Source organism: Sciurus carolinensis, chromosome 2 (genome assembly GCF_902686445.1).
Source record: "Sciurus carolinensis chromosome 2, mSciCar1.2, whole genome shotgun sequence".
NCBI classification, from domain to species: domain Eukaryota; kingdom Metazoa; phylum Chordata; class Mammalia; order Rodentia; family Sciuridae; genus Sciurus; species Sciurus carolinensis.
In genome coordinates this window covers 49,385,820-49,400,557 of record NC_062214.1, presented here as the reverse complement: position 1 = coordinate 49,400,557, position 14,738 = coordinate 49,385,820, and the positions used below count along the sequence as shown (strand labels likewise).

The following is a 14,738-nucleotide window of genomic DNA, read 5'->3' as shown; positions in this document are numbered from 1 at the left end:
TTCTTTGAAGGTCTTGTAGAACTCAGCTGAGAATCCATCTGGTCTTGGGCTTTTCTTGGTTGGTTGGCTTTTGAGGTCTTCTTCTATTTCACTGCTTGAAATTGATCTGTTTAAATTGTGACTGTCCTCCTGGTTCAGTTTGGGAGGATCGTATGTCTCTAGAAATTTGTTGATGTCTGCAATATTTTCTATTTTGTTGGAGTATAGATTTTCAAAGTACCTTCTCATTATGTTATGTATTTCAGTGGTGTCTGTCATGATATTTCCTTTTTCATCACGAATTTGAGTAATTTGAGTTTTTTCTCTCCTTCTCTTTGTTAGTGTGGCTAAGGGTTTGTGTATTTTGTGTACTTTTCCAAAGAACCAACTTTTTGTTTTGTCAGTTCTTTGAATTGTTTCTTTTGTTTCAATTTCATTGATTTGGCTCTGATTTTAATTATTTCCTGTCTTCTACTACTTTTGGTATTGTTCTGTTCTTCTTTTTCTAGGGCTTTGAGGTGTAATGTTAGGTCATTTAGTTGTTGGCTTTTTATTCTTGTCTTGAATGTGCTCCATGCAATGAGTTTTCCTCTTAGTACTGCTTTCATAGTGTTCCAGAGATTTTGATATGTTGTATTGTTATTCTCATTTACCTCTAAGAATTTTTTTATCTCCTCCCTGATATTTTCTGTTATCCATGCTTCATTCAATAGCATATTGTTTAGTCTCCAGGTGTTGGAGTAATTTCCGTTTTTTATTTTGTCTTTGATTTCTAATTTCATTCCATTATGATCTGATAGAATGCAGGGTAGTATCTCTATTTTTTGCATTTACTAGGGCTACTTTGTGGCACAACATATAGTTTATTTTTGAGAAGGTTCCATGTGCTGCTGAGAAGAAAGTGTATTGATGGAAGGAATATTCTATATATATCTGTTAAGGCTAAGTTATTGATTGTGTTATTGAGTTCTATGTTTTCTTTGTTTAGTTTGTTTGGAAGATCTATCCAGTGGTGACAGCGGAGTGTTAAAGTTACCCAGAATTATTGTGTTGTGGTCTGTTTGATTCCTGGAATTGAGAAGGATTTGTTTGATGTACATGGGTGTGCCATTGTTTGGGGCATAAATATTTATGATCGTTATGTCTTCCTAATTTATGATTCCCTTAAGCAGTATGAAATGTCCTTCTTTATCCCTTCTGACTAACTTTGGCTTGAAGTCCACTTTATCTGAAATAAGGATGGAAACCCTCACTTTACTGAGTTCATGTGTGTGGTAGGTTTCTTCCCATCCTTTCACCTTTAATCTTTGGATGTCCTTATTTATGAGATAAGTCTCTTGAAGGCAGCATATTGTTGGGTCTTTCTTTTTATTCCAATCTACCAGTCTACGTCTTTTGATTGATGAGTTTAGGCCATTAATGTTCAGGGTTATTATTGAGATACAATTTGTATTCCCAGTCATTTGGGTTTATTTTTGGTTTTTAACTTGACTTGGTTTCTCCTTTGATTGGTTTTTCCTTTAAGGTAGTTCCTCCTTTTGCTGACCTACATTGTTGCTTTTCATTTCCTCCTCTTGGAATATCTTGTTGAAAATATTCTGTAGTGCAGGCTTTCTATTTGTAAATTCTTTTAACATTTGTTTATCTTGGAAGGATTTTATTTCATCTTCAATTCTGAAGGTCAGTTTTGCTGGGTATAGGATTCTTGGTTGGCAACCATGTTCTTTCAGAGCTTGAAATATGTTGTTCCAGGCCCTTCTAGCTTTTAGGGTCTAGACTGAGAAATCTGCTGATATCCGTATTGGTTTCCCCCTATATGTAATCTGACGCTTTTCTCTCACAGCCTTCAAAATCCTATCTTTATTTTGTATGTTAGGCATTTTCATTATAATGTGCCTTGGTGTGGATCTGTTGTGATTTTGTGCATTTGGTGTTCTGTAAGCCTCTTGTATTTGATTTTCCATTTCATTCTTCAGGTTTGGGAAATTTTCTGATATTATTTCATTGAATATGTTGTTCTTTCCTTTGGTTTGTATCTCTGTGCCTTCCTCAATTCTGATAATTCTTTAATTTGGTCTTTTCATGATGTCCCATAGTTCTTGGAGATTCTGTTCATGATTTCTTACCATCTTCTCTGTTTGGGCAACTTTATTTTCAAGATTAAATATTTTGTCTTAATTTTCTGAGGTTCTGTCTTCCAAGTGGTCTATCTGTTGGTGATGCTTTCCATTGAGTTTTTTATTTAGTTTATTGTTTCCTTCATTTCAAGGATTTGTTTGGTTTTTGTTGAACATCTCTATCTTTTTGTTGAAATGATCTTTGCTTCCTTCAGTTGCTCTTTTAACTGCTTATTGGAGTGATCATTCATTGCCTGCATTTGCTCTCTTATCTCCTCCTTTGTTTCATGAATCATTTTAATTATGTATGTTCTGAATTCCTTTTCGGACATTTCTTCTACCATGCTGTCACGGGATCCTATTAATATAGAATCTAGGTTTGTTTGGATCATTTTCTTCTCTTGTTTTACCATGTTGTTCATGTATCTTCCTCTCTAGCAGTGCAGATCTGGGGTATTGCAGTTTTCTCCCTATAGGCTTATAGTGACCCTATAGGTTTCCAAAACCTTTTGTTTAAGGGGAAGATCAATATTAGCAGTGCCCAGTACAGACAGTATGTAACCCTAAACCAAATAGCCCTTATGAAGATGTTAACAATATTGTCATAATAAACAGAATGAGTTTGATTATTATCTACAGTATAACAAATAGATTTTTAATAAGGTCTGCAGTTTCTAATGGAGGACAGAGAGGATGGGGAGGGGTGTAGGATGTAGCTGTTAATGAGATAAGAAAAGAGTATACAGAAGTTCTAGATCATAGAAAGAGTGAAAGTGTAATCAAAGGAAGTTGGCTGTTAGCATGACAAAAGCGAGATAGAGACTCTGAGGAAACAGGTAAACAAAAGGAAAATAGAGCGAGAAAAGTAAAGAAATAAAAACTTAAAAATGTTCAAAAGGGAGGAAAAAAAAGAAAAGGAAAAAGAAAAACAATCTATACTATAACATTCATATAGTATTCAAACCTCCCAGTCTTCAGTAGCCTGATGCATGACAATGAGCTTCCAGTCTCCAGTAGGCTCTCAGGATAGGATTTGCCCCACCTAAAGCTGGCGGCTTCCGCTTCCAGTATAACCCAAGATGGCTGCCCTGGCTTCCAAATGTGTTGGCAAACGGGGAGCTGCAGCTCAGGATGTGGGCATGCTTGGCTGGAAGTCCTGGAGGTAGGGTGCGGTTGGTCTGGCAGGGGTCCTGGAGGTGGGGGGTGGTCAGTCTGGTTCAGGGATCCTGGAGGCAGGGCGCAGTCAGTCATTCTGGGGGTCCTGGTTGCAGGGTGCAGTCAGGCGGTCTGGGGTTCCTGGTGGTGGGGAGCAGTCAGTCAGTCTGGGCGTCCTGCAGGCAGGGAGTGGTGGATTGGGCTGAGGGGTCCTGGAGACAGGGCGTGGTCAATCCAACCAAGGGTCCTACAGGTCCTGGCTGTTGTCTCAACATGGCGGCAGCCACGTGTAACCAAACCTGCAGGCACTGTGACAGTTGACTTCCAGGCAACAGTAGGAAGCTGGTGCTGCACTGGTGGTCTGCAGTCGGTCTGCCCGCTGCTGTCAGACAATTGGCAGGTGAACCTTGGGTGTTGGGTGATGGGTAGGTAAAAAGCAGGCGATGGACAAGCAAGAGGCACGCAAATGGTGGATGATAGACGCCAGTCAGCGAGCAATCTGCACTCAAAAAGTAGTTGATATGCTGGCAGACTGCAGGTGATTGCAGTAGACAAATGGGGTAAACAGTAGGGGATCGATAGCAAAAACTGCCTCACCGAGAAACAGATATCCCCTGCTTGAAACCCGAGTTATGGAGCTACAAGGAAAGCAACCTCCCTCTAATCCACCATCTTGGGTCTCCTCATTTTTTATTTCTCGATAGGAAAAAATTCCTACCTTAGGAGCTCATGGTTTTATTTGGTGCAAATTAATCTTAATATCAAGTGTTTAGTAAATTTGAATGCAATTTGTATAAGCAAATAATGATCCTGTGAGGTTTATTTAGTAGCAGGAGGCTAAATGTTCTCACTTGTTTACCCAGTGAAAAATAATGTATCTGAGGACTGGTTCAGAAATATTTTAGTCACTACTGATCATTTGTCCATAAATTTATTCAAATTTTCCAAGGTTTTAGGAGTGATGATTTGGAGTTTTGATTTTTTTATGTTCTATGTGACTGCCTTTACTATCTGACAGACCTCTTCTACCAAGTGGAAGAGCTACATTTCCCTTTAAATTCTTAAAGGTGGCATCTGCAAAATGATTGGGGAATTGTAGGCTCAGGCAGTTGTCAGGATTCTGTTCGCTTCTTGAATTCATTCATATTCTCTCTCTCTCTGTCTCTCTTTCTCTCTCTCTCTCTCTCTCTCTCTCTCTCTCTCTCTCTCTCTATCTCTATCTCTATCTCTATCTCTCTCTCATAGTGCTGGGGATCCAACCCAGGACCTCATTCTTGCTAAGCAAGTGTTCTACCATAGAGCCACACCTCCATCTCTCTCTGTCTTTTATCCCTGAGAGTCTTAGGGACATATAGTACTGAGTGTTGCTGCTTTGAATCCCTGAACCAGGAAATCTTGACTTTTGAGAAATACCTATCTTCTCTGTAGATGAGTGTGTATCCTGCATATCATTGGAACTCTTTTTTTCCAATACTTTTTGTGCTCATCAATTCTTTGAGTTTGCTCTCTTTAAAACTCTGCTAAAATCTGGAAAATAACTGAGCAGAGTATCTCACACAGTGGAAGGTATTTTAAAAAGGACAAAGTCTTGTTTGCCAATCCTAGCAATCAATGTTAACTTTTAATCACAAGCCACAGAGGTTGTCACTGGTCAGTGGGAAACTGGGTACGTGGCCCTATTCCTGCAGAAAGGGTCTTTAGACCAACCACGTTTGTCACTGTGCAAAGCTCTGTTGATTGCTTTTGTGTGTTATTTCTGGCAGCTCCTTTAGTGGTAGAGTTTTCCGGGTGACCTTCTTGATGCTGGCCATCTCCCTTACTGTTCCCCTGCTTGGAGCCATGATGCTGCTGGAGTCTCCCATAGATCCCCAGCCTCTCAGGTGAGCTGCCTGTAATCCTCAGGAGGAATTGCTTGATGAAATGTATTAGGGTGATGTAACTTCTGGGAAAGAAGGCTGAGTAAATCAAATTGACCAAAAGGTAAGTTTTGAAAAATAGAACTGTATAATTTTCTCAGTACTTGCATTTTCATGTTGGATTAGATGTTACTCAATATATGTGTGGTATTATCTCTGTCATTGTTTCAAAACATGCACAAATTGAGGACAAAAATCAAAATAAGAGAAGCCTAAGGATTAGAGATATTAGTGCTAACCTTGATTTATTTGAAGTGGCAAAAGAATACACCAATGAGGGTTAATTGTTACCTTGTTTAAATTTTATAAGCAACTGATGTTTCTTTTTGAAAACTTATAATTAGTGTTCTCTTTTTCCTAAGTTGCCTTTTACCAGTAGAGTTGTATGAGTAATGTAGTGAGTTATAACTTGTAAAAAAGGGACCCCTTCAAGTATTATTGTAATTACAGTAGTGCAAAACCAGGCTGTTAGTGGGGTGACATTGAGGTTGAGCTGGTTGCAAGAGGACTATGCAGTCTGGTTTAGTAAGTTTCTAATTCTTCTTGGAAGTACTTATGAGAGTGAAGCTGTGTGAGGCTCATTTTATTTTATTTATTGATTAATTGATTCTAGTGTTTGAAGCCAAGGGTGCTTTACCTCCGAGCTACATCCCCAGCCCTCTTTTGTATTTTGTTTAGAGACAGGGCCTTGCTAAGTTGCACAATCCTCATGCTTCAGTCTCCTGAGGCACTGGAATTACAGGCATGCACAACTGTGCCTGACTCTAGCCCTTTTTATTTTGTATTTTAAGATAGGGTCTTGGAAAGTTGCTTAGGGCCTCAGTAAGTTGCTGAGGCTAGCCTCAAACTTGTGCTCCTTCTGTCTCAGTCCCCTGGGATTTACAGTCACACAGTACTACATGTAGCCTGGAGTTTATTTTAAATGAGTTGGTCCATGTAAGGCTTTAAAAGCTTCAAAGAAGAATCATGTCTAATTATAGAGTGAATATGACATATACAATGAATAACATATTGTTATATAAATAAAAATTAAGATTTTATATTGGATTCAGTTCACTTAGAACATATTCAGCACCTGGTATGCCTAAGGTAAGTACCCTTTTGGATACAGAGACATAAAGAGGGCACAGTTCTGCGCTTAGATTGCATATGTGGCAAGAGTCAATTTTTGTTGTTGGATTTAGAATTAGTAAAGGGGCTGAGGATGTAGGCCACCCCCCCCCCCCCACATACACAGAATCACTGACTAAAACTGGCAAAGGTACAAAGTATTATGAAAACACAATGAAATTGAGAATGGAGGATGGCTTAGTGGGTCCTGAGGGTGTGGGTTCCAATTTCTGGTATGCCAGCAGGTTCTCCAGTGTGGCTTTCTGTCTGAGCTATACTTGGGGATATCCTGGGACTCCTCTAGAAAGGGCTTCTCTTGGTAACCCTTAACTTACAGAAGGATATTTAAAGCCCTGTTCAGAGCAGAACAAGCAAGGAAGGAGAGACCCACTCTTTGGGGCAAGTGGCGCTGTTATCACAATAGGAAGACAGAGCTCCAACTTTACCCTGCCTCTGTCCCCTCTGCAAGCCAACCATCCTCTAAGCTAGTTGGTCAAGTGGGGCATGAAGGTAAACAGGACCTGGGCAGCAGGTGTCATCGAGTGACTAGTCAGCTGCTGGAATTACATTTGTGAGTTTACCTCCAGAGCACTAGATGACCTCTCAAACGTCAGAGAGAACACAGAGAGCAGATGGACCAGAAGCTTGGTGAAAAAGAAAGGAGAGGGGCGACAGCCCTTCCAGACAGGTGGATTTTGCAGTTGATACTTAGGGAGAGAAGTCATCAAAAGAAGGCTGCTGGGCTTGTCAAAAGCCTGCCAGAAAGCCACCTTCCTTTTCCATTAGGGAAGATCAGAGAAATGTACACACCGTAAATAACATCTTGATTTGTGTAAGATGTCCATAGGGCCTTTGAGTATATATTTGTGAATATGGTGAGTTGTGAACAGGATGACAAAACCATCAGGTAGTTGGTATGGATATAAGAAAGCCAGCATCAGGGCCTTGGGATGTGGCTCAGTGGTAGAGTGCTTGCCTAGCATGCATGAGGCCCTGGTTTTAATCCCCAACACCACACACACACACACACACACACAAAAGGTGAGCATCAACTCAGTGACGCTCTGCCTCAAATGAGTGAGCCACCATGAACCAGAATCAGTTTTCCTGGGATCCAGTTCTTGGAGGTTCCTGGTCACTCCCTATTGCAGGAGGTTAGGATGTGAGGGACTCTGCTTCTCTACCCCTACAAATCTTCCATGAGCACAGATAGTTCTTTGTTTAATTTATTGTGCTTTATTAGCTCTTGAAGTTCTGATTACCCATGATAGTTTTTGCTACTTTATTTATAATCTTTTTAGTTTTACATTTTCACCCTAGAAATAAAATGTGCACTTCTGAAATATGTAATAGCTTTCACATGCTAATAGTTACTCTTCCTGTTCATGCTAACAGAGTTGCTCTTCCTATTGTTCTTTAAAGTTATAGTAACAGAAACTGTCCTCCAAAGTTCTGCTGCATTTTTTTGCCTTAAATTTTACTGTAACTGATACATTTATTTTATTTATTTATTTTTTGGCATAGGGGATTGAACCCAGTGGCGCTTTACCACTGAGCCACATCCCCAGTTCTTTTTTCTTTTTTGAGAGAGGGTCTCACTGAGTTGCTGAGGGTCTCACTAAATTTCTGAGGCTGGTCTCAAACTTGTGATCCTTCTGCCTCAGCCTCCCAAGTTGCTGTGATTACATGCATATATCACCATACCTCGCTGATAAATATATTTTAAAAATGACTAGAAAAATCCATATTCTTTAGTGAAAAATAATCCTTTTGTTCCTCTCTGGATAGAAACTTAAGTCCTTTCTCAGAGTGCTGGAGTATACACTGGAGTAGCTGCTGCTGAGCCAGTATCTTCTTGGAGGGTATGCCACAAGATTGTGTCCTAGACACATGTATTTGTATGAGATAGACTTACTGCATTTATAGTTGACAGAGTTGGCAAAAATATTTAGGAAGTTTGATCTTGGGGGAAGATTGAAGTGTGATCTTGGTCAGGTAGAACCATGGGGAGAAAAAGGATAAAAATTAGAAACTGAATGTAAATGCCACAGCTGTTGAGTTAGCAAGAGTTAGCAGGAGTTCACTGGCTTTAACAAGAATCCATACTACCCTGCTAGTTGGTTAATACCCTGAGTTCCTGCCTGATTTGGGTTTCTTTGTCACTCCCCTTTGTCGAGACTGCTGCTGCCTGGCTGCTGGTATGGGGACCCTTTCTTGCCTGTCCTTTGCATTTTCTCATAAGTTTTTTTTTCTCCCCACTGAGATTATACTCAGTCTCTTTGTGAGCAGGGACATGTCCTATATGCTGATAAGTTAGATTCCACAAATGCTTCTTGAATACTTGCTGTGGAAGGACTCAACCTAAGTCCAAGGGCATGGTGGTAGAGATGTTGAGTGTTTCTGTCCCTGGGCTTTAAGTGCTTAATATGCAGTTTACTCTGCACAGTCACCTTAGGAGTTGGACCTTCCCAAGGTTAAAATTGAACTCAGAAGTACACAACTCATTAGCCAAAGTAGGCAGGACACTTCTACAAGTGCATCTTTGCCCTTCTCCTTTGGAAATTAAGTTCCCTGTTAACCTAAGAGTGTATTTCTTTATAACAGGAGAAAGCCATTATTGGGAGTATGGGAAGGAGAGAGAATTTAGTTGCGGGGGAGTATTGTGCTGTGTTCTGTGCAGGTGCTGACTTAGAGGTGGTGTCAGGAAGTGAGATGCTTTGATTGGAAAGTAGGCAGGGCAGAAGGCTTTCCTAATACTCCACATCCTTAGCCACCCCCATCCACCCCTGGTTCTCCCACACTGATGGGCAGGCTAAGAAACTACCTTGCTGGATGGCAAGGTGGGAAGGCGATTGGGAAATATTCCTCTTCCCTCCCAGCAACAGTGTATATTAGGAGCCTACTGTGCCAGATTGAGTGCTATGTGCTTGGATGCAGCAGAAAAAAAAACATGGAAAGGAATCCCTAATTTCATGAAAAATGTGTTCTATTGGACAATAAATATACCAGAAAAGTAAATAAATAGTACATGAGAAGCTGACAAGTGCAATAAAAGAATAGGGCAGGTTGAGGTCTGGGCTTAGGGAGGTATTGAATGTTAAATTGGGTGCTCATAGCAGACCTTGCTAAGGAGGAACAAGTAGGGAAAGGAGCTTATGAGGGGTTTAATGTTCCAGGTGGAGGAAGAGCCAGGGAGAAATATCTAAGGTGAGAAGTGCCTAGTGCAGACAAGATCCAGCAGGGTGCTGGGGATGTAACTTAATGATAAAGAGTTCCTGTATAGCATGTGCACATGTGCAAGACCCTGAGTTCCATCCCTAGTACCACAAAAAAAAAAAAAAAAAAAAAAAAAAAAAAAAAAAAAAGCCAACCAACCAAAGACCTAGCACAGAGGTGATGTGGGAGGGGTGATGGGGTTAGCCTGGGCAACCCTAAGAGCCATTTCAAGTATTGTGGCTCTTGGTGAGATGGGGCCATTGTGGAAGTGAGCTGACAGGTGCAGTGATCTGACATGAACCTAAATAAACATTTTCCTTCATCTATGTTTTTTACAGACAAATTCTTATAATTAATTATTTTACAGCTTCAAAGAACCCCCTATCTTGCTTGGTGTTCTGCAACCAAATACGAAATTGCAGCAGGCGGACAGGCTATTTGAAAACCAACTTATTGGGCCAGAGTCCTTAGTAAATATTGGAGGTAAGTAACCCTAGGAACTGGAGTGACTTGGGTACCTTCCAGGTTGTTGTTGCTCAAGTGGGTAGATTCTGTGGGAGCAGCTACAGAGGCTGGGTTGGGTAGCCCTACACATGTTTCTTAGCTGTGGCCATCCTACGGGATGACCCAATGGGAGTGTTCTTTTTGCTGGTGTCCTATAACCAGGTTGCATGCCATTTTAGCCAGGGGTGATTCTGAGTTTCTTTTTTTTTTTTTTTTTAAATAATAAAACATTTTAATACACACTTAAAAGGCTTTTGATACAATTCAACATTTTGTAGATTAAAACAAATTTTAAAATATTTAGTTGGAATGATAAGGAACAGCTATCTCCTCCCCAACCAGGGACCCTTTACCATTGACCTACATTCCTAGCCCTTTTTTAAAAACAAGGATAGCAATGATGTAAACAGAAAAGTACCATAGCAGAACTTACCAGAAAGCTTTCTTCTAAATTTATTTTGCCTTATAAGCTGATTTCAGGTATGGCCATTTATCCACCTCTAACTCTACATAATGTGTTAAAACCTACTTCTTATCCTTTTTTCTTTTTCTTTTCCTTTTTTTTTTTTTTTTTTTGAGGGGGTCAGCAGTACTGGGGACAAAACCTAAGACCTTACATGTGCGAGGCAAGTGCTTTCCCACTGAGCTACATTCCCAGCTCTTTTTTTTTTTTTTTATTGTAAACAAATGAGATACATGTTGTTTCTCTGTCTGTACATGGCGTAAAGGCATACCATTTGTGTAATCATAAATTTACATAGGGTAATGTTGTTTGATTCATTCTGCCATTTTTTCCCTTCCCCCCCACCCCTCCCACCCCTCCCCTCCATCTATACAGTCCTTCCTTCCTCCATTCCTGCGCCCCTCCCTAAACCCAACTCCAACCCCAACACTAACCCTTCCCACCCCCCATTATGTGTCATCATCCACTTATTAGCGATATCATTCTTCCTTTGGTTTTTTGAGATTGGCTTATCTCACTTAGCATGATATTCTCCAGTTTCATCCATTTGCCTGCAAATGCCATAATTTTATCATTCTTTATGGCTGAGTAATATTCCATTGTATATATATATATATATATATACCACATTTTCTTTATCCATTCATCAATTGAAGGACATCTAGGTTGGGTCCACAATCTGGCTATTGTGAACTGAGCAGCTATGAACATTGATGTGGCTGTATCTCTGTAATATGCTGATTTTAAGTCCTTTGGGTATAGGCCAAGGAGTGGGATAGCTGGGTCAAATGGTGGTTCCATTCCAAGTTTTCTAAGGAATCTCCACACTGCTTTCCAGAGTGGCTGCACTAATTTGCAGCCCCACCAGCAATGTAAGAGTGTACCTTTCTCCCCACATCCTCGCCAACACCTGTTGTTGCTTGTATTCTTGATAATCGCCATTCTAATTGGGGTGAGATGGAATCTTAGGGTGGTTTTGATTTGCATTTCTCTTATTACTAGAGATGTTGAACATTTTTCCATATGTTTGTTGATTGCTTGTATATCTTCTTCTGTGAAGTGTCTATTCATTTCTTTAGCCCATTTGTCAATTGGATTATTTACATTCTTGGTGTAGAGTTTTTTGAGTTCTTTATAGATTCTGGAGATTAGCGCTCTATCTGAAGTATGATTGGCATGATTCTGAGTTTCTATAGAGCACTTTATTGTACTCAAAGTGGTGTGAAGGGAAGACAAAATGCAGACATTATGCTTAATTCATTAGATAGGTCTTGCTTGACAGAGCATTATTTCTTAGCGCATTATGAAATGGAGAATGTTTCTCAATATTGTCACTCTACTTGAGTTGGTACCATCACACCTCCCTATGCTTGAGAACTAGAATTGAGTCTGGTTCAAATGCTTGCATCTCTAGCAATCTAGAACAAGGAATTTCTGTCAAAAAATTGAGAATCAAATTTGGTATTAAATTGAGACTTAGGATTGGTATTAAAAAGGCACACTTTAACTGATGTCAGGATTTTTGAGTAGCTTCTTTCAAAATGCCTGTAGTCACCCTGAAATCCAGTGTTTTCTGGGCATTGATTGTGGACATGTGCATCCAGTATGCTTCTGTTTCATTTCAGTAATCAGTAATTGCTACTCCAAAGGTGTTGAACAACTTCTGTTGCCCAGTCCCTGCTGTTTGACATGGGACCCTGAGCTGGCCCTTTTTTGCAATCATTGGTTTATTTTTTGGCTGGCAAAAGTCAAAATTGTTTCAAGAAGAATAAGTACTTCATGATAGGACTTCATATTTCTCTTAAAGGGAAACTGACACAATTTTCTTTGGGGTGAAAAATAAAATACTGTACTTTAAAATCAGAATCTACAGGAGTCAAAGTGCAAGCTGGTGGTCTTTTCTTACCTCTCTAAGAGAGTGCTTGTCCTGCCTTTTCTTTTTTCCATGCTGAAGCCTAGTTACCTACTGGGTGGCATAACCTACTGGGTTAGGCCTGGTGGGGACCTCTGGTTATACTCCTGTAAACCACAGGAAAGTCGCCAGGGACCAGTTTTGCTGCAGCCTCATTTGGAGGTTGTCCTGGAGATGGTTGGCAGGTTGCTGTTAGCCTTAGGAAAGCGCTGGAGGGAAGCATTCATCAGTTAACATACTTAATTTTAAAATAGACTTTAGTTTTAAGAGCAGTTTTAGGTTCCCAGCAGAATTGAGCAGAAGGTACAGAGTTTTCTGGAAAAGTTTTTTTTTTTTTTTTTTTTTTTTTTTATCATGAATGGGCATTTGTGTTGGGTTTTGCCATGTGCTTTCCCTGTATTTTGCCCATCAGAGTGGTACCCACTTTGACACCATTATCTCCAGCATCTAGAATTTACATTAGTATTCATTGTTAGTGGTACACATTCTATGGGTTTGGACAAATGTATTAAATATTATAGTATTGTACAAAATATTTTCAATGCCCTAAAAATCCTCTGCACTCTCTGATTCATCCCTCCTCTCTTAAACTCTCAGCAACCATTGATCATTTTATTGTCTTCATAGTTTTGTCTTTTCTAGAACACCATATAGCTGGTATGTAACCTTTTTAGCTTGGCTTCTTTTACTTGATAATATGCATTTGAGTTTCCTCCATTTCTTTTCATGGCTTGCTAGCTCATTTCTTTTTAGCATTGAATCATATTCCATTGACTGGGTGTACCAGGGTTTATTTATCAGTTTGCTACTGATGGACATGTGGCTGTTTTCAAGTTTTATCAATTATGAATAAGACTGAAGTAAATATCTGTGTGCCGATTTTTTTTGTGTGTGTGTGTGTGGGGGAGTGTGGATGTAAGTATTTCAGTTCATTTGGGCAAATACCAAAGAGCACAAAGGGTGGATCACAAGGTAAGAGTAAGTTTAGTTTTGTAAAAACAAAAAATCCCCCAAACTGTATTACAAAGTGGCTAAACCATTTGTCATTCCTCTTAGTAGTGAATGAGGGTTCCTGATGCTCCACATCCTTGTCAGTATTTTTTATTATTAGTGTTTTGGATATTGGTCTTTCTGAACTCCTTTTCTTTCTTCTTTTTTTTTAATATATTTTTTAGTTGTAGGCAGACAAAATACCTTTATTTTCTTTTTATGTGGTGCTGAAAATCGAACCTAGGACCTCACACATGCTAGGTGTGAACTCCACTACTGAGCCACAACCCCTGAACTCATTTTCATTTGCATTTTTCTCATGACATGTGATATTGAGCTACTTTTCATATGCTTACTTATCACATGTAGATCTTCTTTGACAAGGTATCTCTTCAGGTCTTTCGCTCATTTTTGTAATTGTGTTGTTCATTTTCTTGTTGACCTTTATGAGTTCATTGAGAGCCCGTTTGGAGGTTCTAGCAGGGGAACAGCTACTTTAATACGCTGACCAAAGAACTGTCCTCTTCTATTGGGGAAGGTTGTCCTCTGTGATAGAGCACACTGCTTTGGGAGGGATGCACATGGAGTGGTGAGGGAGGAAGAAGAGGACACCTGCCTAGCCAGCCAGGTTAGCCAAATCAATCCTGGTGATCATGGTGATCATATCACCCTCACATCCTTTAAGATATTTTTGTTTTGGATAAGTTTTTTCAGAAATGTCTTTGCAAGTATTTTCTCCCAGCCTGTGGCTTGTGTTGTTGTTATCTTGACAGTTCTTTCACACAGCAAATGTTTTTAATTTTAAGTAAGTCTAACTTGTCAATTATTTTTCCATGGATCATGTCTTTGTCATCGTATCTTAAAAGTCATCATCATACCCAAGGCCACCTAGATTCTCCCCTATGTTGTCTTCTGGGGATATTTATCATTTTTGCAATTTACATTTGGGTCTGTGGTTCATTTTGAGTTAATTTTTGTGAAGGATGTAAAGTCTGTGTCTAGATTAACTTTTTTGCCTGTCTAGTTTTAGGCATATGTGGAAAACACTATTTTTTTCTCCAGTGTATTGGCTCTGCTGCTTTGTCAGCTATCAGTTGATTATGTTTATATAGATCTTTTCTGGGCCCTTTATTCTGTTTGATTGACCTGTTTGTGTAGCCTTTTGCTAATAACAGATTGTCTTGGTTTTGGTGGCTTTATACTGAGTATTGAAGTTGGGCATTGTCAACCTTTAGAATTCATTCTTCTTTAATATTATATTAGACTCTTAGGTCTTTTGCCTTTCTATGTAAACTTTAGGATCAGTTTGTTGATATTCATAAAATAATTTGCTGGAATTTTGATTGGGATTGCATTGAATCTGTAGCTCAATTTAC

At 39.5% G+C, this 14,738-nt stretch overlaps 1 protein-coding gene across 1 annotated transcript in view; it reads left to right on the top strand.

The window, feature by feature from the left end:
• Apmap (adipocyte plasma membrane associated protein) overlaps positions 1–14,738 on the top strand; it is a 50,101-nt gene that overhangs the window by 10,972 nt on the left and 24,391 nt on the right. The window contains 2 exon segments of the mRNA XM_047539635.1: positions 5,015–5,131; positions 9,861–9,976. Of these exon segments, the coding sequence (XP_047395591.1) occupies positions 5,015–5,131; positions 9,861–9,976 (233 nt within the window).